We start from the raw sequence: 23,357 nt of genomic DNA, 5'->3' as shown, positions 1-23,357 counted from the left end.
TAACTTCATCCTAATTCTTGTCCATTTTCTAAAAAGTTGTAATCAGAAAGGGCAATTTCTGTTGAATGATTTAATTTACACGAAGTTTATGCATCTTTAATTTGAAAACATTACAAATCAAGAATTTTATTTCAAAGGCATATTTTTAAGATTTTTATTATTATTTTGGTGAGTCATGTGTCACACCCCCCTTCATCCTGGCCTGTCTATGAACAGTCAGTTGGGAAATCAACGTTGAGGGCGCTAGGGTCACATTATTGTCATGATTAAAGTACAGTCCTGCTGTCAGGTGACTGTAGGTGTCAGAATTTTTCGTAGAATTTGCGAAACGTCGGTAAGAATATTGCTTATTCTCTCGCTTTTTGTTCTTTCACGACGCTGTAGCCCTCAGGGAAAGACGGTAACTTCTACATTCTTTATGTTAAGATGTTACTTTATTTTTTGCCGAGCAGAACAAAGACGCTGACTGCAGCATGGGAAAGAGCAGACGACACGTGCATAGCAAATATCGTTAGAGTCTGATGGGAAGGACTTTTTTTCGGAAAGAGTTCCATCACTAATTTTCCCTTGGAGTGGTTCATTATCCATCAGAGAGACGTCCTAAAAAGTTAAATTCAGTAGGGAACAATTGAAGCATTACAAAACACTTTTTAAAAATTACAATTTTTTTGCACGTAGGCGAGGACCTCGACCCTACATCGTACAATTTAGGGTGTCAAGTGATGTCCAGATAGGGCCTATGGAACTCTGTTCCCTTACATTACAGGGTGCAAATTAACATCATCTTATTCGTCGTTGTGCTAATTATTCATCATTACTTGTCATTATGCTTTGTAATTTTGTTGTCGCCTAAACAGATTCACATAATTGCAAGTGTAATCCAAGGAAATTTGATTCATTTGTGGTATTGAAACATTTTCTCTAACATTTTGTAACAAAACAAACCCAAGAATTTATCTCAACCTGTAATCAGCATGGTGGTCTTCGACATTAGAGTAACATGAACTGACTCTGACAGTAGGTTTATGTACTTTGCATTTGATCATTTTATGCCATGATCATTTATTAACCAACCTCCTTCCATACCGTCTCTGAAGTGATAACAGACGTACATGTGGCTCTGGCTAATTTCAGTGTCATCCACGGGTCACCCATCATCCAGGGGTCAGGCCATTTGGGTCTGATCAGATACATGTAGACCTGTTCTGATATCATCTTATCAGCTGAGAGCAAACACGCAGTCCAATAAACTTACAAAAAACACAGGTACGTGTACAGAGACAGGTGTGAGATCATTCCCGTGAATCTGTATCAAAATATCTGGGGTGGGCCTTTGTTGAACTTGAAGATAAAATCCTGAAAATATCCACCCCAAAATAATATAAGATTGAACTTTGGAAGATTTCTGCCTCTCTTGAGCTCCCATAATGATTCTATTCTCCTACAAGTTACGTGTAGATGAGCGCATTGACTGTACAATTATCAGAAAGTGTGGAGTGAAACTTTTATTTGCAAAAAGTGAAATTCACTCAAACCAGTCTGTGGGAACACTGAGGTCACACAGGTCAGTCAGTCCTCAGCTCCTCCAGATCCATCAAATTCATAACCAGAGGATCTTGGAAGATTATGTAGGTTTCAGTTGGATGCCAGCTAAATTGTTAATTTGTAGTAGACTGGATGCTGCTGAGAAGTTACTTAGAATCAAGAATGCATGTGCTTTGGAGTTCCACTGAAGTGGAGGATTTTGGAAGATTAAAGAAGCCTAGGCTAGGCTCTCAACAAAATGCCCAGGTTTATACACCTGTAGATAACTCCATCTCTAAATCCCCCAATTTTAATATAAGTTTTCACTCACCCAAGGGGTAAAAAGAGTTGTGCAATTCAGCATTCAAGGACTCTTGTCTGTAGACTTACTCTTGGACAAGTTACTATCTCTTAAAGTGCTTTGAGGAGTGTATTTCTGTGTTTACTTGATGATAATTTGAAAGCATGCGAGAAAAATTGTTGAACTTCGGAATTTCAATTGTAAGTGATTAGTAACTGAATCGGGTCGTAGCAGTGAACTTTTCCAATCGAAGTTGAAGGGCAAGAAACTGTCAGGCATAGACTTCACTCTGTGCAGTAAGCAGTGATCACATTAACCCTAACCCTCCTCAATCCTCCAACAGGTGAAGGATTGAGGAGGGTTAGGGTTAATAAATGTTCTAGTTTCGAAGAGCTGTGAAGCAGAGAAGTAGGCCAAAACTGAGGAACAGCTGATTACATTGCAGCTTACACATGTACAGGTGTATGTTGTTCCATTGTGGGTGGTGTTACCTTTTTGCTTAGCAGACCTGTATCAAATACACTTAGCATGTTTTTTTTTCTGGATTTGTTGAGGTTCAGCGAAATCGGGCACCTTTTCTGTGTGGTTCATCTCATCCAAGTTTCCATTTGTTACTGAATGTTGAACTAATATCAGAACACACTGTGGTTGTGCATACATGTAAATCCGTATCCCTCATTAATTTAAAAAAAATATACAAAGTTTGGTTCTCTGTCAAATTATCCTTGAATTAATTACAATTTGTAATAGAGGCTTAAATATGCAGTAGCTCTGCCAGTCAGTGTCCTGTAAAGTGACAGATAACAAGTGCATGTAGAACTTGACTTCCTGTATTTAACTGCCGGCAAGTGCAAATATTTGTCTGCCATTGCCTTCCTCAAAGCTTGAATTGGATTCACCTAGAAGAGGTATATATAGCTATATGTACCGATACTTGTAAAGTTATAAAGACACTAAATAGACATTGTTCCCTTACATGAGCTCCTAATAGTCAAGGATTGTCCTATGTAGGTACAGGTTTATTTCCAGTTAGATCAAGCTGTTTCCTTGTGGAATTTCTAAGCATTCTAACCTTAAAGTTGGAATCCCTTTAAAGATAGCAACATCATTCAAACGTGCCACTGTAAAATGCATTATTTGTAATTGCCGTGTTTTCGTCCTTTCAGCCAGTAATCAGCCACCCACTGACGAGCCATGGAGGCACGTACAGCAGCGAGAGTGGTGACCGCCCCGGATGACTGGGATTCACTGGTACCCGACCAGCCCTCCGGTCCACTGGATGAATACAGGCAGCGGGCATCGTTCAATTGGAAAGAGATGAAACTGGTAGTGGACGGGGAAGGCGCGGTCCGATTTAAAGTGAGAGCTGGCTTTGCTTTGATGCCATGCTCTGAACTCCCGGATGATATCCCCAAACCTGGATACATGATTGGGAATCAGAGACGCAGGCATGGTATCTTTCAATTTTTTTTTTTGTCTTGAGCTTTTGGCCAAGAATAGCACCCTCTGAATCCAGAGACTTTGCATAACATTCCCAGAAAATATTTCCAGTGCAGGTAGCGAGAAGAAGCCACCAATCTGTGTCTAATTCTAGACTCTTATTAAATTGTCACTGTTATTTCTGTTCATAGAAGCATAAGTGCTTTGTTTTAGTGGCAAATCTTTGAAGTCAATGAACATTCGTTATTCACTTGACTTTACAAAATCCAGTCATTTGATTTTGGGGGAGTTTATGCACTGCCGTTTCAAAAGCTTGGTTTCAGTCCATTTTGTGTATGCTGCGTATTAATTCTGTCCATGTCAACTGCATGTCTAATTGATGGACTGACCCAGTGAGGGGGGACAGAGGATGCACATTCCCCCCTCCCCTCTGACACCCTCCCCCCGCAGTTACATAAATTTCCTATGCCAACTGCACTGTAAATGACCATCGATGTGAATGATGCTCAGATTACCAATGGCCGTCCAGCTCCCTCTGTAAATGGCAGTATGGATCTAGCCCCTGGAAATGGCCCCAAAATGCAATTATTAACCCTAACACTCCTCAATCCTTCACCTGTTGGAGGACTGAGGAGTGTTAGGGTTAATGAAAGATGACTTTGACCAAAATCTGTCCAGTGCTTGTGTTCAGATCAATTTACTTTCATGTTATGAAATCTGAAATAGTTTTCTCTGTACTTCAAGGATGGGCTCATATTTATCTATATCAGTACCTCAGGCACTCGGGTGCCTGCATTCAGGATCTCATGTTTGTCTTCTTATCGGAACCCGTCGTGACTACTCACGGCTGTACAATGCACCATTGTTCTGCTGCATCTTGCTCACACAGCACAACCTGTGGTCCCAGTTGGAGAATGAGACGGTCTACCAGCACCCTCACCACGATGTTGGGCTGGCGGAGGACCGGGAGATCACCCATCGCCGCCTCAAGCGCCTGATGGAGCTGAACGTCTTGCCCATCGAGAACCTGATGGAGAACATCTCCCAGATGCAGTGGATGGTGGACGGCGTGGGGGCTTACGACATGTCGCTGTCTATCAAGTACATGCTCAACTATCAGGTATGGGGGGGGCTGCTTTGTAAGGGATCCTTGATAACATGGTGAAGTTTGACTCATTAGGATCAATCAGTCTTTTAACCACTTCGTGCCGGGGCATTTTTCAATGTTGATGATGCTGGGCCTGCATGACTATCATTTTTTCCGTTTTCAAAATCCTTCAAAAATTTATCATTTCATTTAACGGTCGTTTATAGCCGCACCAAGTAATCTTTAGGCACTACTCTAAGTTGACAGGTGACCTTCATTGATGCCCGAGTATTTCAGCCACGCCAGCAGCCTTGTAAACAGAGCCCAGGTTGTGCGGTGTTGTGTAGCTGTCTTTTGTTCACGAACCTGGCTTAGTGCACTGCTGACCTCTTTTCAATAGGGGCCAGATTAGCATGCAGCGGTGCTGTGTGGCTCATCCCTGCGGTGGTGGAGCGCCTTTGTCCCCGGTGGTAATCCGCTCGCTCTCAATGCCCCAAACCCCGGTATACGGTTTCAAAACAACACTGGATTACCACCACTTTTGAGAGTGAAAAATGCCGGTAATGCCCAGCAGCCTGGTCTTTTGTTCGGAGTACGGTCTTTTGTTACAGGGCCCTGTTTCCTTTGTCCGAGTTCGGAGACCCCGGCTACGCATATAAACCATACGGCTCGGATTTCGGAGTCCCCGGCAGGTAGTGGTTAATACAGCTCATTTCTAAGAATACTAGTGAGGATCCATAAAAACACACTTTTAGTGTATGCATCAGTGGACAGTAGTACTGTTGATTGGTACTCTACATGCACCCTGCTAAGAATTAAGTGAGAATCAGAGATATTAGCACCAACATGAATACTACAGGTCTACAACAGCATGGTTGACGTCGAGTACTTTTCCACAAGTATGAGTAGAATACAGAAAGAACAGCCAGTACCAGTTTCCACATTGGTTCTACAATGCTCTAGTTCTACATGAAGTTTACCAAGGCCGTTTTCCAATACTCAACTTCGTCTCCGTCTCGCGTTTCGTTCCCAAAACCAATCCCCGATACGGGCGATTCACAATAGTACACCACCAAGAGTTTGCAACGCGTTGGTCAATCATAACGCGCGAAATTTGTCGACCCTTTCCAAACGCACATTGGGTCGACAAATTTCACGCATTGTGATTGACCAACGTGTTGCAAACTCTTAGTGGCGCACTATTGTGAAATGGCCGTATTGTGGGCCTGAATCATTTAAATTACATTGGATTACTCAAATTTTTGGCTCTCTTGCATCTTATTTGATGTTCTGTGGCACTATTAGACTGATTACTGCGCTTACAGCTTCAAAGTCAGCTAGTAACAAAAACTGTTGAAGCCTGAGACGGAGCCGAAGTTGAGTATTGGAAAACGGCCCAAGTATCGAGTGCAAGTGCTTCAACACTGTGAAGTGCCGCCGGTCCATAGCAAAGGATACAATAGCTTGTCAATTTCGTCGCAGAGCGACTTAAAATCTCCGCGAGGAGGTGAGGTGGGCTGACAGTACTACGAGATTAAATATGCAAGACTATTACAACAACAACGTCTTGGGTCACAGATAAGGTTGAATCAGCCCATTGAATTTTTCATCTGTGCCTTTCAAACGCACTCGTTTTTCTTATGATGCTTACAGTACTCCTGCCCGTCCATTCTCCAACTCCCCTAAAAACATTCCGTTTGCATAACATCTCCCCACTTGTTTATTCGACAGAACCCACAATCAAGCCGAGAGTCGATGAAGACGAAGATCTCTTTGTTTCCCTGTTAGTTTTACTGTTGTTGAAAACGGTCTTTTAAAGTAGGAAATAAAACTCTGTGCACTTGTTGAACATTGGAATTTTTAATTTTTTTTGCCTCTTTACAGGTGTTTTTTTTTTTGGCCTCTTTACAGGTGTTTCTAAGCTCCATTGTGTCTCTGGGAAGGGAGCATCACATGAAATATGCAGAACAGTCCCAGGCTTTGAAGGCAAGTCACTTGGTCCAGTTGTGGACATCCATTCGAAATGCCATAAAAAAACTTCACAATCGAATTCTGGAATCCACAGAACTGCTCACTATGGTTTGATGCGTGAACAAAACAGGGCTCACCTACCAGTGCCTTGTATGTACACACTTGCGTGCAATCGGCAGAGACAACTTGAACATAATTTCCACCTTCCTCTGAATCTGACTCGCAAAGAATATAACCAGAAGCCAGTAATTTACAGTTTCAGTAGTTTATTAAACAAAATATAGTTGGAGGAGAATTAAATTATCAAACACTTACATTTCATTAACCAATCATTAATATCTCAGAAAATAAAATGAACCTTACACAGCCAATGCCCAGTCCCAAATCCACACTTGGTTAAAACTACTAGAGGGTTTTAAAGGAAAGTCACAAGTCAGTTCAACAAAGGAAGTTCCAGCTACACTAAAAAAGAATGGCTAATCTTATGTGGCATTCCATTGCGTGGCCACAGCCAGGGGCCCATCTGGCCGAGGCCAGGACGGGAAGGAAGACATTTAATGAATGCTGCTGTGGCGGGCACAAAAACAACTTTAATTGTTACGGAACAAAAATCCTGAGTCCTTCAGGTGGGCGTTGGTTAGATGTTGAGATCGTGTTCACATGTCGACCTAGCCACTCGTGGTGAGGGCGCTCTTGATGGTGGTTTAGAGTGTAACTTCTCAGTGTTCTCTTGCCCCAGATCTGTGGATGCTTTGCCCTGACAGAGCTTGCTCATGGTAGCAACACAAAGGCCATGAGAACTACAGCAACCTTTGATCCAAAAACACAGGTTAGAAATACTGCAGGTTTGCTCTCGTGTGCGGCCTGGGCGTAACTGGTAACGATGGATATTATACTTGTGATGTATCGTGTAGTTTTAGGGGTGTCAAAGTTATCTTGGTTTTAGACGTTGGGGTCCGGGACCAGACAATGACAGAAACTAACAGTTTTAGAGTAAAGTGAAGAGTCAAATATAGGAGATGATGAATATCGTGAAGAAAGGTGTTTGTAACAGTATTAAACGCTGTTGCTTGTGACCTTGGATCTTTGAGATATTTGGAGAAATGTGGTAGCTTACAGGAGTTGAGAGTTTTATAGTCTCAACACAGATTCACTGGGGACTGGTAGGCGTTAAGTTGCTTTGTTTTGACAGGTTCCCACATGGCTCAGGGGGGTTTGACAAAAGTGCAACTTTCTTGATGCGGCTAGTTAAATCAGTTAACGATACATGAAAGGTCCCCCTTCTTGTCAGGAATTTGTCCTCAACACCCCTGACATCGAAGCTGCCAAGTGCTGGGTGGGCCTGATGGGCAAGACGGCCACCCACGCCGTCCTGTACGCCCAGCTCTACACCCCAGACGGGGTGTGCCACGGGCTGCACGTCTTCATCGTCCCCCTGCGGGACCCCAAGACCCTCCAGAGCTACCCGGGGCTGGTGCTGGGTGATATGGGCAAGAAGATGGGGCTGAATGGGCTGGACAATGGGTATGAGTCTGGAGTTCTGTTGAGTCTTCTTGTATATACATCTTAGTACATCTGAGTTGAAGGGACATGTAGTCACATGGTGGAGAATTGCCAGTACTATTTCAAATTTTAGGATTTTTGCCTTTGTGCGGTTTAATACGGTCTATATGTTGAGTGCTTAAGCAAAGCTCAAGTGAAAAGTCAAGGTATTACAGTTAATATTGTCCTGGCAGAGAGTCCCATCAGAAAGCCACAATGGAGAATTACTGGTCCAGTGTTTGCTGTCCTCTCTTTGTGTGAGCAGAAAGAGATAGTTCAATGTGCTTCAACTTGATGACCAGTTAACTTTCAATTTCCACTCAGATTTGTCATTCACTCCTCATTTCCAACATTTCGAGCTTCTGTTGGGTATCTGTGTGTGGTGGTTACAGCTCTTGGAATAATTGTCATTGTATGTATTATAGAGTGATTTATAGTTGACTGCAGCACCAGTCATGTTACGGAGTCTGGGAACCAAGCTGGGGAAGACAAAATGCCATGCGGCTAACCTGGTGACGGTGCAATGAGAGTGTGTGAGAAGTCACCTATTTTCCGTTGTGGTGGAATATTGACCATTTCAGAGTGTCTATTTTTGTTGTTGTTTTTGCAGGTTCGTCTTGTTCAATAACTACCGCATTCCTAAAGAAAACCTTCTGAACAAGATGGCTGATGTGTCTCAAGATGGCAAATACATCACACCTCACAAGGCAAGTGTTTGAATGATGCCAGTGTATCAGTGTGTCCCTATGAAACAGATAGGATGTGTTTTGACTTGCTAGAAGTGAATTGCCAATGATGTGTTGGTGCAGAATTGTTCAGCACGAAGAAAGATTTTTGAAGTTGTTGGTTATTAACACCATCTTTCCAAGCAGTTTTCCTGCCTTCATAGTTCAACCTTCAAAGGGCATCAAGCTCTGTGTCAAGTAATAGTGGCTAGGCTATACCTCCTTCAATTCTGCAAAGTCTGTCAAACCTTCAGGTGAATTTTGAAGCCTGTTGGGAGGACTAGAAAGTTGGATCTCAGAAAACACCTTATGGTCTCACTAACCTCAGTGTCAGCCAGTATCAGTGAATTTGTCTAGCGAACAGTAATAGACTAATTCAACAACTGGTTGATTCCACTTTTAGAATCCCAGAAAACACTTTATGTTGATCACCGGGCTTCCTGTTAACCCTAACCTTCCCCAATCACACAGAATTAAACAGCAGTGAAGTGTTTAATTCTGTGGAGATAGGTCTGGTAGGCCCATAACAGCTGGCTTTTGCATTGGGTTTGGCATACCTCAGAAAAACAAAGTCTAACAGCCTCTGTGCACAAAGTCCCATATGGGTGTTTAACTTAGTGTGAATGGGGAAGGTTAGGGCCAGCAACCCTTGGGGGGTTAGGGTTAAAGGTCGTGATTGATTGATCATTGATTGATATCCCTATCGATATCACACTCGGGATCCCAGAAAATTTTTGGTTTGTTTTACTGAGCTCCCTATCAGCAGGTTGTGAATGATTGATCACTAACTAATTGACATGTGATCAATTTCACTCTCAGGATCCCAACAAGCGTTTCAGTGCCTCGCTGGGCTCCCTATCTGCTGGTCGTATCGGCATTGCGAGCGTAGGCGTCTGTAATCTGAAGAAAGCCATGACTATCGCTGTCCGTTACTCAGCCGTCCGGCGACAGTTTGGGCCAACAGATAATGGTCAAGAGATCCCAGTCATTGAATACCAAATGCAGGTATTACTCAGTAACCAATAAAGTAATCAATAACTCTTAAATTCCTATAACCTGCTGGTTTATTGGAAAAATTGATTTGTTAATCATAGTCTTAATCCATGGGAAAAGATGGGTAATCTTTCACCACATGGAACAGTTAACCTGGAACAGAACGTGGAATTTGATTTTCAGAAGTTAAATAACTGATTAATGGTTGAATGATTGGTGTACTGTTTCTTTCCTTTTACCCCAGCAATGGCGATTGGTTCCGTATATTACAGCCATGTACGCCCAGCATATCTTCATGAACTACGTGTTCGAAAACTTCCATGATTTCACCATAGCGACGTTATCTGGCAAGACAGACGAGAGACACGTAAGTCAGATGGCGCCATTCAGCTCTGGGCAGTCCCTGGTCCTGAAGGCAGTAATAGTGGGTGCTCGGTTGTCTCATCACACTGGAATGCTTTATGGATCTGTTTGTCTGTCATTCCATTTCTGGTTGGACAGACTTTCATCTGTATCATAACATTCCTGCGGGTATTCCTTGATCGCAGAAAAAGACATTGCTTTGAGGAGGACATTTTTAGAAGTGGGGAGGTTTACTTTAAAGTATCCTTTTCTCTTTATGAAGGAGGAGTGAATTTAACAAGACATGATTTACCACTAGGCAAACTTGAATCTTGAGTCCCTTGGGAAAAAAACTGTTCGCAAAGTTACCGGTGGTAAAGCATACAGCACAGCCTTGGGAGGCACTGCGGGTAATGTCCCTAACTGGGTGCTTCTCTCAGAAAGCATGGTGAGTTCTGCAACGATGACATGTTCATTCATGGTTTCTGCGCCTTGTCCGGCCTTCTCCAGGCAGAGATGGGTAAGGAGATCCACGCCCTTTCGTGCTCCAGCAAGTCGCTGACAACATGGACAGCTCGGGATGCCATCCAAGAAGGCAGGGAGGCGTGCGGGGGACACGGCTTCTTGTACGGTAAGAACCGTTCAAACTCTAACCTCCGAAGGTTTAGAGCAGATCACCTTTAGATTCTTGTTGGATTTGGCATGGCGAGGGTTAATGAATAGTCATCTTGCGGATATCGTTGCCCATATCTTAATTGGGCTTCCAGAGCTCAGATGGAGTAGCTGTATATGGAATCTTTGTTGGAACAAAGCATGAAATCCTGTAGGAACCAGGCACAGAAGCCAAAGATTGTATGACAGCTGTGCTGGTAACCATGCTTTGCTAAGCAGTGCTTAAGACACACTGGCAGCTCTACAAAATTGGCAGCTGATCAAAGAAATTTGCGAAAAGAGCACTAAATTGTTTATCATTAATAAGAGGTGAAGATCGGGCTGTTTCACTTGTATACCTGTCGTTGTGTTCAGAAAATAATGTCTCTCGGATTAAGTGGATTTCTGGAAAACTTGCATACTTGCCGTTCCTCATGCAGCCAGTGGTTTTGGACAGCTGCGTAACGACCATGATCCCAACTGTACCTATGAAGGTGACAACAACGTCCTATTGATACAGACCAGCAACTACCTGATGGCATTTGCCCAGGCCAAGAAAGGAGGTACTGAAATAGTTGACCTAGACCCAGGATGTGAAGAGATAGCATGCACAAATCAGACGTGCAACCTCTCCTCAAATAAGCCGACTTCCTTGTTTTGACAGCTTTCCATGTGTAATCGGTATAATGATATGTCTTTGGCTTGTTCAAATCACCTGAATGGAAGTGATCGCTGTTTTTTTTACTCTTTTGTCAAATAGGATTAATGCTTGTCTCATCTAGGCCAATTAGTACCCCAAAAAAAAAACCGATGCCGGAATTAAAACTGTCATTGACACTGATCTCAAAAGTATGCAACACTTTGGTTTCATGTTTCCTGTTTGATCCTTTCATGGGATGTTTGTGGTGTTTTAAGGTGAGAGGATTTCTTCTCCCATGGGCTCAGTGGATTTCTTGAATGATATGGATAGCATCGCCGAGCAGCGCTTCACGTTCACCCAGGAGCAGGATGTTTTGAACCCAAGAGGTGAGATATTACAAAGAATTCCACTTCTGACTGATGTGGCATGGTTCATGGCGTTTTGTACACTGAGGGAGAAAAATAATACTCGAGGCAAAGCTGGGGGTACCATTTGCCCCAAGAATACACAAAAACCATTGGATCATATCATACATAACTTTCACAGTGTAACACCAACTTATGACTTATGTCCAACCCCTTCCCTTTGTAATTAGCTTTATCTTTCACCTTTTTACCAAAGAAGAAGGCCAAAACTTTTTCGTAGGTTTCACACACACACTAGTATATTTAGCATGTAGATCCTATTTGAATGTGGTGAAAAAAACGATACCCTTGGAATTTCATCTTGGACTTCGACAACCTGTAGATTCAATTAAGGTTTGTTCTCCTCTGCAGTTGCTATTGCTGCCTATCAGTGGTTGGTTGTCTACTTGCTCAATGAGAGTGTTGCCAGAGTCCAGGCTGAAAGCAGCAAGGGCAAAGATGCCTTCACCGCTCGCAACGACAGCCAGGTGTACTACTGCCGATCGCTTGCCATCGCTTTTACCGAGGTACTAATTGGAGACTTAACGTGGAGAGTCGTACGGTGAAGTCAAAAAGCCACACTGTGTGTAAAATATATTGCAACACCTTCACGGTGGGATTATTTTGACCGCGACTGCTGGGCTGTGGCTTACCATGAATGGAGGGCTTTGTCCAGCAGCAGGCCCCATTGAACCAGCAGTGAATAGACTGTATGTGTGATATGAACTAATCCTGACACAACGGTGCTGTAGTAGCAGTCCTCCGTAGCGAAGGGGTTAATGTGATTCTGAACAGAGCTGGCCGTCTGAATATTTTAAACAGTGTGCTTTTTCCATCTTTAAGACAGTGTTTGTTTTTCCCTGAGCGCAGAAAATAATTAGTGTTAAAAACGTGAGGTGAGGTTGTCTTCTCAATATCTGAAAACTCACTGAGAGATGTACGTCACAGTGCAGTCACAAACTGTTAAGTATGTCTTGGTTTTCAAACTCTGTAACTGCACACTTAGGTTTTGAAGTACATGTTATTTTCTTGTATTCAGGACTTCAGATCCTAGCACCTGTTCTATAATGCGAATTTGATGTCCCAAATTTGGTAGAGAAGCTAAGAAATTACTTTTCCCATGCTCTTGGTCATAATTCGACCTTGTCTGTTTCGTTTGTCATAGCACACTGTTCTGAACACTTTGTACAAGTTTAACCAGAGAAGCACCATCCCTTCATCCCTCCGAGACGTCTTACAGAAACTCTGCAGCTTGTATGGTCTGTGGTCTCTTGAGAAACATTCGGCAACTCTTTATCAAGGTACCATACCATATTTAACTGCATACCAGCACAGTTTACAACCTGGTACCCAATGTGTTATTTTAAGTGAAAGAATTCCCTGAACTGCACTCGCCAAAAAAAAAAACAACAGATGTCTTCTACATTTCATATGTGACCTGTCACGACAAAATGAGAGTAAAGTCGCATCCCACTCTATTTTATTTTGAGGGTTCAAAGTCATATTGAAGTGGAGGTCAATTTATGGTTTTTGTGATATTTGGAAAGAGTGACCCGTCTCCTATTTAATTCCAAATATTTCGCAGAATCCCATATTTAAAAATGTTATTTTCTCAGCAATTTGGCGAAAGTATTAATTGTGCCTAGTCTGAAACGCTGAAACAATGTCGGGAACAAAGACGCAAAGCTGCCAGAAAAATGCCACATGTCACCTTATACTTTTCTCCAAAGTGTTCCATGTACGTACCATTTGAAAGCTCTCTTTCTGCTGAATTCAAAAATACGAATATCTCAGTTTTTGAAAATTCCAACTTTCAGCTCATTTTGTGGTGACAGGTCATATATACTTGCATTAACTGCAGCTTTTGTGATGTAATTGAAATATAAAATGTCTTAAAAAGTGTGATGTCATTGTTAGTCCGAAAAAGGAGACCATTTTGATGTACGGAAAAGCTGAGTAGGGTCTTCTTACTTGGTGACACAAACGTGGTTAGAATAGATACCAAGAAGGGTGCCATTTGGTGTTCCAGCAAAGGGATTTTGACGGTGCAAAATTTTATCAGAGTGCTATTTTTTACGAAAGGAGCTTTCCTCAAGGCAAAAATGGCTGTTTGTCCCAGTGCCCTGGTCTTCACTTTGTTGACTGTTTGAAATGGTTCCATTGTTGTTTCAGTTTTCAAGAACAAGTGCCTTTGCACAATCAAAATGAATGGTGTGATTGCAGGTTCTAGTTGGAAGAGCACTGCCTTACAACAGGATCTGTGCCATTCTCTTTCCAGGTGGGTACTTCTCTGGCAGCGGTCCAGCCCATCTGATCCGAGACGCCATCCTGACCCTCTGCTCTCAGCTCAAAGATGAAGCTGTGGCCCTCGTGGATGTCTTTGCCCCACCTGACTTCATCCTGAATTCCCCCATCGGTGCTTCGGACGGACAGGTGGGTTTTTGTCCGTCTCTGATGTGCACTGTGAGAACTCGTCAATTGCGAATAAAATGACATTTTATTTTTAGTCTACAATGTTTCTCATTGTATTCACAGTTGACAGTAAATGGGTTCGTGTGCTGTAATAAAAGCCTTCCTGCTTTGTGGTGGAGGAAGACAGTTTCATACATACTTTCTCACAGAAATTACTGAATATGGACGACAAGCAGACAATTCAATCCAGGTTTCAGGGGACAAAAATTAAATGTGCTGGCTACATTGGATAATTTCGTAATCATAACCACAGAAAAACAAAAAAATCGCTCTGGTAACAAAAATCACGGACTGTCACGTGTTGCATATTTTGCTCCGGACTAGTTTGCAGCTAAGTTAGACTAACTTTCCAGCTTAGTGAGATACTACGTTCATAATGATGCCATTTCAGTGTTTCGAAATGGCACAGTCATTGAGAACCAAGAACTTGATGCCACATCAGCTGGAACATGTTCAGTGTGTGTGTGATTTGCCGCATAGCTGGCCTGATAGGGTCATGTGCAGGCACACGTATTGATGTTCTTGAAGGATCCACAGCGCTCTTCTGAGCGCCAAACTTGCTCACTTGCACCTGCCGTTGAGATACCTCATTCCCAATTGGTCCTTCACCCTGCATTTTATATCTTGCCTCACAGGTGTACAAGCGCCTGTATGCCTCCTTCCTGCGGACCCCCGGCAGCTTGGAACGACCCCATTGGTGGAAGGAGTTTGTTGACAAGCCAGTCATAGCAAAGCTATGAGCACCACGGGGAAAAGAATGTTGCATCCTGACTCCACTTTTCTCATCATATATCATCTCAGTAATAGTCAGTCATTACAGAAATGCTGGAAAGACATGAATTCTGGACTGAGAAACATTTACCGATGTTGTTGGGAAATACTTAGAAAATTTCTCTTCACTCCCCATAGACTTTGTACTCAACCGCTGAAGTGGAGTCAGGATGCATCATTTTATCCCACCACGGTAAATGCCTGAAATGCACACTCCTCCAGTTGAACTCATTACCAGATGTATACACACTGATATCTGACAAAGACGAAGCCTGTGATAGGATCACAGTGGTTGGCCAAAGAAAAATTGGCAAGGCAAAAATATTTACACAGGTAGTATACAGGCTTTGCGCGGTGGCCATCTTGCAGGGCAGGTTTTTTTGGTCCATGGGGAAAACCTCCTTTGTGCGTACACGTACCTTGTGGAACAAAAGCACCGGCCTTGTTGGTATTGAAAGCGGCTGAAATCGTCAGGACAAAGGATGTCACTTTGTGCTCTAAATCAGTGGTTCTAGTATTTTACTGAAAAATATTTGTATATTTTGCACTCACAGTTGTAGTGGTTAAAAAGTACATATTAGCACGCCATACCAGCCCCACTGGACTGCAGTTGGCAGTACGGGTGTTTTCTGATTCATTTGGTTATTATTGGATTATACAATTGTGAAATGTATGGTCTGGATTGCCGCAGGTGAAATTTAAATTGCTTAGCTTAATGGGAGTGCAATTTTGAAAGAAAGATTATAACCAGGGATGTTTGTCTAAAGAGTTTCAGGGAAAAATTCCTTGCATGTTTTGTCTTGTATTTTTTTTTACTTACTCTAAGAATGTGAAAAGTATCTGACTCATTAGGCATACTAACAGGACACCTTCCTGAATCCCGTAAAAATTGCCAAAGTGCAAGAAAACCGATGGTACATTCCTTGGATGCAGATTTTCTCAGTTATCCTACAAGTTGGGATGAGAGATAGGTTGGAGGCAGGGCTCACTCCATTATTCTCTTTTCCACTGGTGCAAGTGGGATACCAAGTCTTTCTTCAAGCCCACCAAGAGTGAATCATTCCATGTTGAGGGCGACTGGCATCAAACACTCTTGTACACGAACCACTTCAGAATTCTCATTGGATCGTTCAGCTCTGAATTGCTCCACGTGAAGGATACGATATGCAAGATGCAGCGTCTGGTAAGGACTGCCATATATGGGCATATGTAGCATGCTTTGTTGCCATGGATCAACCAACCAGGATCTAGAATGAATGTTTGCTTGAAGATAAAAATGTCTCATATGCAGTCAGAAGAACCTAAGAATATATGACTTAGCTAGCACAGTTTGAAAGATTTTATACACCAATGCATCAGCATTGCAATTGTTTTGCAGTTGAAAACTTGCGTATTACCTCTGCAGCTGGGTTTGAAATCTCTCTGTATTTGTGCTTTCGTATTTGGAAGAAGCAAGTCCTATTTTTGTGACATGAAATAATGCACATGGTGTTGGTACTTCGGTGTTGTGTATTTCAGTATTATAGAGTCCTATTGGTGTAAAATTGTGGAGGTGTTTTGTTCATGAGCACTAGTTCATAAAAGCTAAACTAGATCCTTGTGGTTCTTTTAGTTACTACACCTCCATGGTTACTATAATGTGAGAATTAAAGTTCACCATTTATTTTAAATGTTGGTATGCCAGAGAAATGGGAGAACATCTGAATGACATTTAAAATTACACAAATTTAAACTAAAAGAAAATTTACACCTCCAAGAATGACTATCTTGCACGATTGGAAGTACTAGTGTGGGTAACATAAATGTAATTCAGTACTTGGTTGACAGTTAATAAAACAAATTATAGTAGTGTGCATCGTGATCAACTCGACAGAAATGCTTGCCACACATTCCGAGTATTTGGACTGGAGAAAACATGAGTTTTAGTCTGATTTAAAAATTTTTGTGAAACATACTGAGGTTATATTCCTAACATTGCCCTTTGAAAGGGGAGTGCTTGATTTGAAAATCTTGCCATGTAATTTCACTTTTTGCGTTTTAAAATAAAGGTATGCAATTAGTGTGGTGTAATTTTTAATACGTATATAATTTACTCAGTGTAAGTTACTTGAAAGTTCCATGACTTTAACTCTCCCAGTATTACATTACTTCTAAGCTGAAAAAGATGAGGGAAAAAAGAAACAAAAAGTGGCAACCATTTACACGTAGTCTTCATGTTAGAAACAATTGTTTTATTGCCAAGACTACCTCCATATGACCTACCATGTTACTTTTAGGGTTGTCTGTAGTACTGAACCCAACCTATGAAGTGTAGGAACTTTCCAAGGATTTGTAATTTTTTTTTCCAAGGGCCCACCTTTGGGAATGAAAATACACGAATGAATAAATATTAAACTGCAGTGTCCAGTTAGTGGAGCGTCCACGCTGTGTGAAACACTTGGCGCATGTATGTGTACAGTTTGGGGTATTGAGATCTGGAGAAATTGGATTGGATACTTCCAGTGAGCTTGAGAATACATCGGATCTTATTGAGAAGGGGCATGCAGTATGGCCACAGTTGGGACATCCAGACTCGCTGAAAACGGATACCGAGTGTAACTGGACTTAAATATGGTCGTTTTAGACAAGGGGCCTGTGGGATATCTGGACATGCTAAGTTCGTGGGGGAGGAAACTTTGACCGGTCATTGATGGATGGGGGCTTGGTTAAACATTGGGTTTGAGCAGTTAGAAAAGCAAGGGAAACCCCAGGGTAAGTCTCTTTCGTACTTGAGGATCCTCAATTTCCAGAAAGCTGAAAGAATTCTTGGTAATCATGCAGGAATTTTAAAAAAAAAGTGTTTCTAGGCGGGGAGCATTCTCCATTTCCTTTCTGGTTCGTGGGAGGTGAGGCTATTCCAAGCCAATGGCATGAAATGGGCAAGGAACTAAACTGTGAGAAGGAAATTATTAACCTTAAAATTACTTCTATCTAACTTAGTCTAATCTAATTACAACAATACTGATGTATAATGATTTCCCCCAGTTTAAGTTATACTTAAATAATGTTAAAATTATCTTACAAAACTCATAACTAAACGATGTTGTTGAGTGTCCAGTAAATTAGGAAGGATACAATTTACGATAAAACAAGCTCCAATATAAAAAGTCACGTTTATCAAATTTATGCCATGAAAATATAGTGATAAACGTGTAAAATTGCATTAGTGGCAGGTGCTCTTTTAAGTGCCGTTGCAAATTAACTGCTCATTCAGGAAAGCAGGTGCTTGCTCCACCAACTTTGTTCAAGGCAAATTACCTTTCTTCTGTTTGCAAATATCGACCGCCATTTTGCACAGGAGTTCAAAAAGTTCACCGGTGTTGGCAACAGCTTTGGCGTAAAAGATGCACATTTAAGCCTCAATTGGTGTGAAAAAAGAGAGGTACTTCAATTAAGTATGTTATCAGTAGTTTTTTACCATTTACCGTGAATTTAAAAGCAGTGTTAGAGTATATATAGAACGTGTTCACATAAAAAGTATACCGAGATAGAAACTACTGTAATGACAAAACTATTTTATGCATGGGAAAAGAGAAATATATCTAGAGAAGGCGGAATGTCCTCTTTGCAGTGGTCAACAGCTTTTGATGTTAGTGACACTGATGAGTGAACAAACTAGACTGACGTTAAAGGTACTTAAATCAGAACTGTGGCAAGTATGCATGTTTTGAATAACAAAAGTCAAACGTCATACGAGCAGTAAAGGACGTATTACGAAGATGTCAGATGTGCATTGACAGGAATGGTTGCCATGTGGAGGGCACAGCACATTAAACTTATGAAGTAAGTAGCAAAAACAAAGCAGATTGGATTGATTTAGGTACATTCCTGGTTTTCAAGAATGTGTTCTTAAACAAAGGCCTTTGGTATTTATTCTGCACACTTGCATGGTTAAGCCTTGTTAATCAACTATGCAAACTTGTCACAGTGCCAATTTCAGTAACTTCAACATAAATTTAGTTTGTTGACTCATCTGTGTCAATAACGCTGCAAAGAGGACATTCTGCCGTTTCTAGAGATACATTCTCTGTCCAATATAAACGCAGTTTTCCCATCAAAGTAGTTTTATCTCAGTATACTTTTCATGTGGACACCCTGTACTTCTTGAGTTATTCTTTTCATTTTGTACTTACAGTCAGCCATAGCTTGCACGAAGATGGTTGGCAAAGACTACGATTGTGGTGTAGCAAAAGAAGGGTCAATGTGTCACTTTTATTCCATTCTATGTCAGTGCCAAACATCTTTTTAAAAAATATGCAGCATTTGTCAGAGAAGAACATTAAATTTTAAAAAAAGGAAAGAAAAAGTATATTTACAATGTAATGCATAGTAGTTAGCTGATGACCTGTCGTACCAAAATGGCAGCTGAGCTCTTGCTTAGTATGGAATTCCAGTTCAATACTGAAGTATACACTCGAACATTATTTGGTGGCATTAAATCGTTGGATATGCCCTATATACCGGTCGATTGCTTACGTTATCGGTTAATGGTTCACCAAAGCCTAATTTCACGATTCAAACAGTCGTCCACAGCTGTGAATAATTATAAGGAAAAGGGACTGATATGGTAGGATCGGTAAATTTAGCATTGGGCAAGTAGCGCAGTAGAACAGTCACGTGATCTATCAAACGTACCCAACATATTCATGCGTGGATAAATTCTGCCAAGATTGAACTATTTTTGGCAGGTAACTCGTATTCCCGACACAGAGACCTACTGCAGAGCCATTTATGGATGCTCAGGGGGGTTGGCCCCCCCCCCACACCCGGATTTGCCCTTGGAGCCAGCGCACATTCAAATCTTGCGGTTAACTTCGATTTCAATTTAGCACAGAACAATAAAGATGAAATCGTAAAATTCCAGTGGCAAACTGACAACAGTGGTGAAGAGGGGAAGCAAGGGGAGCAACTACCGTACCACTAATGATGGGAACTCTTGCTCCCCTCTCCTCCCCGACAAGAGGCTGGCTACGCCACTGACTTACAAAATACAGCAGCTCTTGACACTCTTTACGTCCAAACTTTGGGAGTTTAGAGATGAAATTCCCCTTCTGTCATTTAAAAATTAGTCAAAACAATCACTAAAGTGTGCAGTTTGGCAGTCGGTGTGACTAAAACAATTCTCAGCATTAGTATTTTATCTTGTTCACACATTCCGTTTCCTCTCTGTTCAGAAATTTCCACTTTGCTTACAAATGCCAGTGAAAAATTCCTGAAGAATTATCGTCGTTTAATGAAGGAAGTTACCATGGCTGTCTTTCACCTTGATACTCTGTGCAAGGAATCACATAGATAGTTTTCGCCGTTATCATTAGTACAAGTGAAGAACAATGTAAGGATGTTGTTCCAATTTACCGAATCCTGTTCATGGAACGTTTTTGTCGTCTTTCAGTTCGTCTTGTATTTCCGATTCCTTCATTCCAGAAACGGCGACAGGAACTAACCCTATATCGAGAGTGAGACGGCCGTCCGGTTGGGGTAATATACCTAGATCGCCCGCGTCACCCAAGCCGGAAGCCTCCGTGACCGGGCTCACGCTGGCCGGTAACTCCGTGGGGGCCTTCAATTCGGTGTTGAGATCTGGCAGGCCGGGCCGACCGCTGCGATCGGGAATATCGGTGGGGTAACCCGGAGGGTTGATGATCGTCTCGATGCTGGGCTTGGATGGGAATAAGGGGCTCATGGAGGCGTCGTTGCTGGGATCGGGGATACCACCTGTGAGTGAGAAGATGCTTGAAGTATTCACAAGGAATTGGTACAAGAGATGTCAGGTTGGTGAGCAGTAGTAGATTTCTCACCTTTGTTTGTCTTTGTGAACTGGGTTCGAATCAGACCATGGCAATCGTTTTGGAGTGGGGGGGAGTTCCCTTGAACATTTGTCTGAAGGTCAACATCTAGAATTTGTGCAATGTTCGACTCTGAGACCCCGAGTTGAGTATTGTCTCTACCAATACAATTATTGTAAATAGTGGCTCAATCACATGGCGGGAAAAAAAACTAACCAGAAAGAAAACTGTGAACAAAGGCTATGGCATTATAAGTGGAAGAGGTAAAAGTATATGTAAACTGGGCCAAGGCGGGATGGAGAAAATCTTCACGACTTACCCGACTGTATTATAAATACTTGTTCTAGGAATGACACTCTGCTTCGCAACTCAGCTATCTCCACCAGAAGAGCCTCTAATTCAACCGCCTGGAATACCAGGAGAAATTAAAGGAGTAAGATCTTGAATTCCGAAGGAGTCAGGGGCAATGGATGGACCATTCTTCCCGTTCGAGGAAGTGGGATAGTTGGTTAAAGTTTCTTTCTGTAGGCACTGTCAAAGCCAGCACTGAGCTGAAGTAGTTCAGAACCTAACGTTCGGCCCGTACACAAGTGGACACTTTTTCCATGCTGCGTGTGACCGTGCGCAGTGTTTCTCAGTTTGTAGGGGTATTGCTAAAGGGGCAGGGTGCCCTCCGTTAGTCAGTCGGTAGCATCATGGTGTTGTCAGCAAAGGGGAACGGAGGGGGAGGTCACATACATTTCAGGTCGGGGAATCAGACTACCATCACACTTGAGAAATTCGAAGAGGGTCCGTCGGCAAATTTCATGATGGTGTCCCTCCATTTAAAATGATTTAGCGACACCTCTACACCAGTATCAGTTTGTGATGGCATTCTATGGGAGTGTTTGAACGAACCAGAGCGGCATTAACAGCAGCGTGTCTGAGAATTGAGCTCAAAGCACGAATGACGGAACGGGTTTGAGTGCAAAACTTTGAGAAGGGGAGTTTACTCACAGAAACATTAAGACCGTGAGCGTCTCCGTTAGATCCCACAGGTCCCGGCGGTCCTGGTTCACCTGGTGCCCCCTGAATACCTATAAAAGATGAAAATAAAAGTGCTTTGAAATAAGTGATAAAGTAGAATAAATGATAAAATAGGGAGGACAATTTCCAGTAATAGGATATAATAATTTCTTTCGTATCAAGTCAGTCAGCAGTCCGTGTAATATTCATTTTGTTGTTTAACTTCTACTTTTAGTAAAATTGGCCACAGAATAATTCCATTCCAAAGTGACAAGTAAGGTGAACAGCTAAACTCTTGACAAGTCAATTTCCTTGGAAAGAACATCCTAGAAAACAATGTCATTAGTCAAAAACCAAGATATAAGAATTTCAAATAAAGAAATCTCTGTGAGTGTGTGTGTGTGGGAGGGGGGATAGATTTTTCTGATTTTACAGCCATTTATTTTTTACATTCCATCAATTATTGTAAAGCTACCAGAAAGACTTTGTGGGAGAAGGGCCAATAAATGTTGACTGTAGATGAGTATTGTTAAAATCACCTGCAAATAGCGACAAACCTCTCTTGACGGGTGTCGTATCAGCAAGCTATAGTTAAATCTGATGAGACACCATTAGTGTGGTGGTGTCACCCTCATGCGGGAAGCAGACGCGCGTGCATTTCGGCAAATCACGACAGCCTATTGATTGAGGGGGGGGGGTGTAACCTGTTCATGAATCACGGCTTGTGATTCTTGTCGGTGAGTTACTCTAGATAACAAAAACCGTCTGACAAACCTGGTGCAGCGGGACCGGGCGGCCCCGGGGGCCCCTGCGGCCCTCGAGGGCCAGGAGGGCCGGCCTGGCCAGGCTCGCCCGTCTGCCCGGGCATTCCTGCATCCCCGGGTAGCCCGCGGAGTCCTGGTGGTCCCCTAGGTCCTGAGGGTCCCCTCGGACCAGCGGGCCCAGCGGGACCGGTGTGCCCCATGACAGACTCGCCTGGCCGGGTGCCGCTGGAGGGAATATTGTTAACGTACTGCGTGTTGGATAACGGTGACGATTGAGAGCCTGTTAACTAGAGAGATATGAAGGAGTCTTTTTGTTAGTGACATACTGTCCGCTACAATAATAACTCTCAACTGATGCATGTGTATTAACATTGCACGTGTTTTAACATAATTTGAAAGCAGTTCCAAAACTCTGTTTAATTTTTATTTATTTCAATCAATATTAACTATTGTGTCGACGGTTGGTATCTCCATATATATGATCAGTGCCCATGCTATTAAAATTATATTTAGTTTTTACCTCAATTTCCTTTTTATTTAAATTTTCCAAGTTGTTATTTTGAAAGGCCTTATTATGCTTGCTACTTTCGGTATCCGTTAATCACGTTCGTTATTTTATCCTCTTTTTTCTATCATTAAAAAATACACTTACCAATCTGTCGACCTTTTGGCGTAATTCGTCTATTTGGGAGCAATTGAAGCAAACTGTATATAGGTTTAGGGGATTGGGTTAAAGAAAAAGCCAAACATACAAAAATAATTTTTGAAATTAGCAAAAAGTCTGAATTAAAGTGTTGCGGTGAGGTGAAACAGAAGACAGAAAGTTTACAAAAACTTAAAATGACGGTCTTTTTAAATTGAAAGTATAAGTAAACGATAATTAACTCTCTATTTCGTTGA

General features: G+C 42.1%; 2 protein-coding genes across 9 annotated transcripts in view; one reads left to right on the top strand and one right to left on the bottom strand.

Moving 5' to 3' along the window:
- The first annotated feature begins 244 nt into the window (after positions 1-244).
- Positions 245-17,283, top strand: LOC110984875 (peroxisomal acyl-coenzyme A oxidase 3-like). Of its 6 annotated transcripts, none has more exons than XM_022245463.2 (17): positions 245-334; positions 1,135-1,266; positions 2,992-3,184; positions 4,155-4,385; positions 6,264-6,338; positions 7,063-7,152; positions 7,615-7,847; positions 8,476-8,572; positions 9,410-9,595; positions 9,828-9,950; positions 10,436-10,556; positions 11,017-11,139; positions 11,492-11,602; positions 11,993-12,147; positions 12,786-12,921; positions 13,899-14,053; positions 14,728-17,283. In XM_022245463.2, exons 3-17 carry the CDS (start codon positions 3,020-3,022, stop codon positions 14,830-14,832), a joined length of 2,106 nt encoding a protein of 701 aa, XP_022101155.2. In that variant the 5' UTR covers positions 245-334; positions 1,135-1,266; positions 2,992-3,019; the 3' UTR covers positions 14,833-17,283. The 6 variants fall into 6 exon arrangements, with proteins under 6 accessions (XP_022101155.2, XP_022101157.2, XP_022101156.2 ...); XM_022245464.2 differs by having other exon boundaries at positions 258-334; positions 1,098-1,266; XM_022245466.2 differs by having other exon boundaries at positions 288-400.
- Positions 17,074-23,357, bottom strand: part of LOC110984846 (uncharacterized) — a 41,971-nt gene continuing 35,687 nt past the window's right edge. For all 3 annotated transcript variants that reach the window (XM_022245404.2, XM_087141745.1, XM_022245405.2), the window contains 5 exons: positions 23,110-23,162; positions 22,468-22,744; positions 21,685-21,764; positions 21,008-21,095; positions 17,074-20,617 (listed from right to left, as the gene is read on the bottom strand). In XM_022245404.2, the coding sequence (XP_022101096.2) occupies positions 20,268-20,617; positions 21,008-21,095; positions 21,685-21,764; positions 22,468-22,744; positions 23,110-23,162 (848 nt within the window). In that variant the 3' untranslated portion in view covers positions 17,074-20,267. The remainder of the gene's footprint in view (positions 20,618-21,007; positions 21,096-21,684; positions 21,765-22,467; positions 22,745-23,109; positions 23,163-23,357) is intronic.

Source organism: Acanthaster planci, linkage group LG09 (genome assembly GCF_054643075.1).
Source record: "Acanthaster planci isolate LZ-2023a linkage group LG09, COTS_SCS, whole genome shotgun sequence".
Classification (NCBI taxonomy): domain Eukaryota; kingdom Metazoa; phylum Echinodermata; class Asteroidea; order Valvatida; family Acanthasteridae; genus Acanthaster; species Acanthaster planci.
Note: the sequence above shows the minus strand (reverse complement) of the source record. Positions and strands in the feature narration are given on the sequence as shown.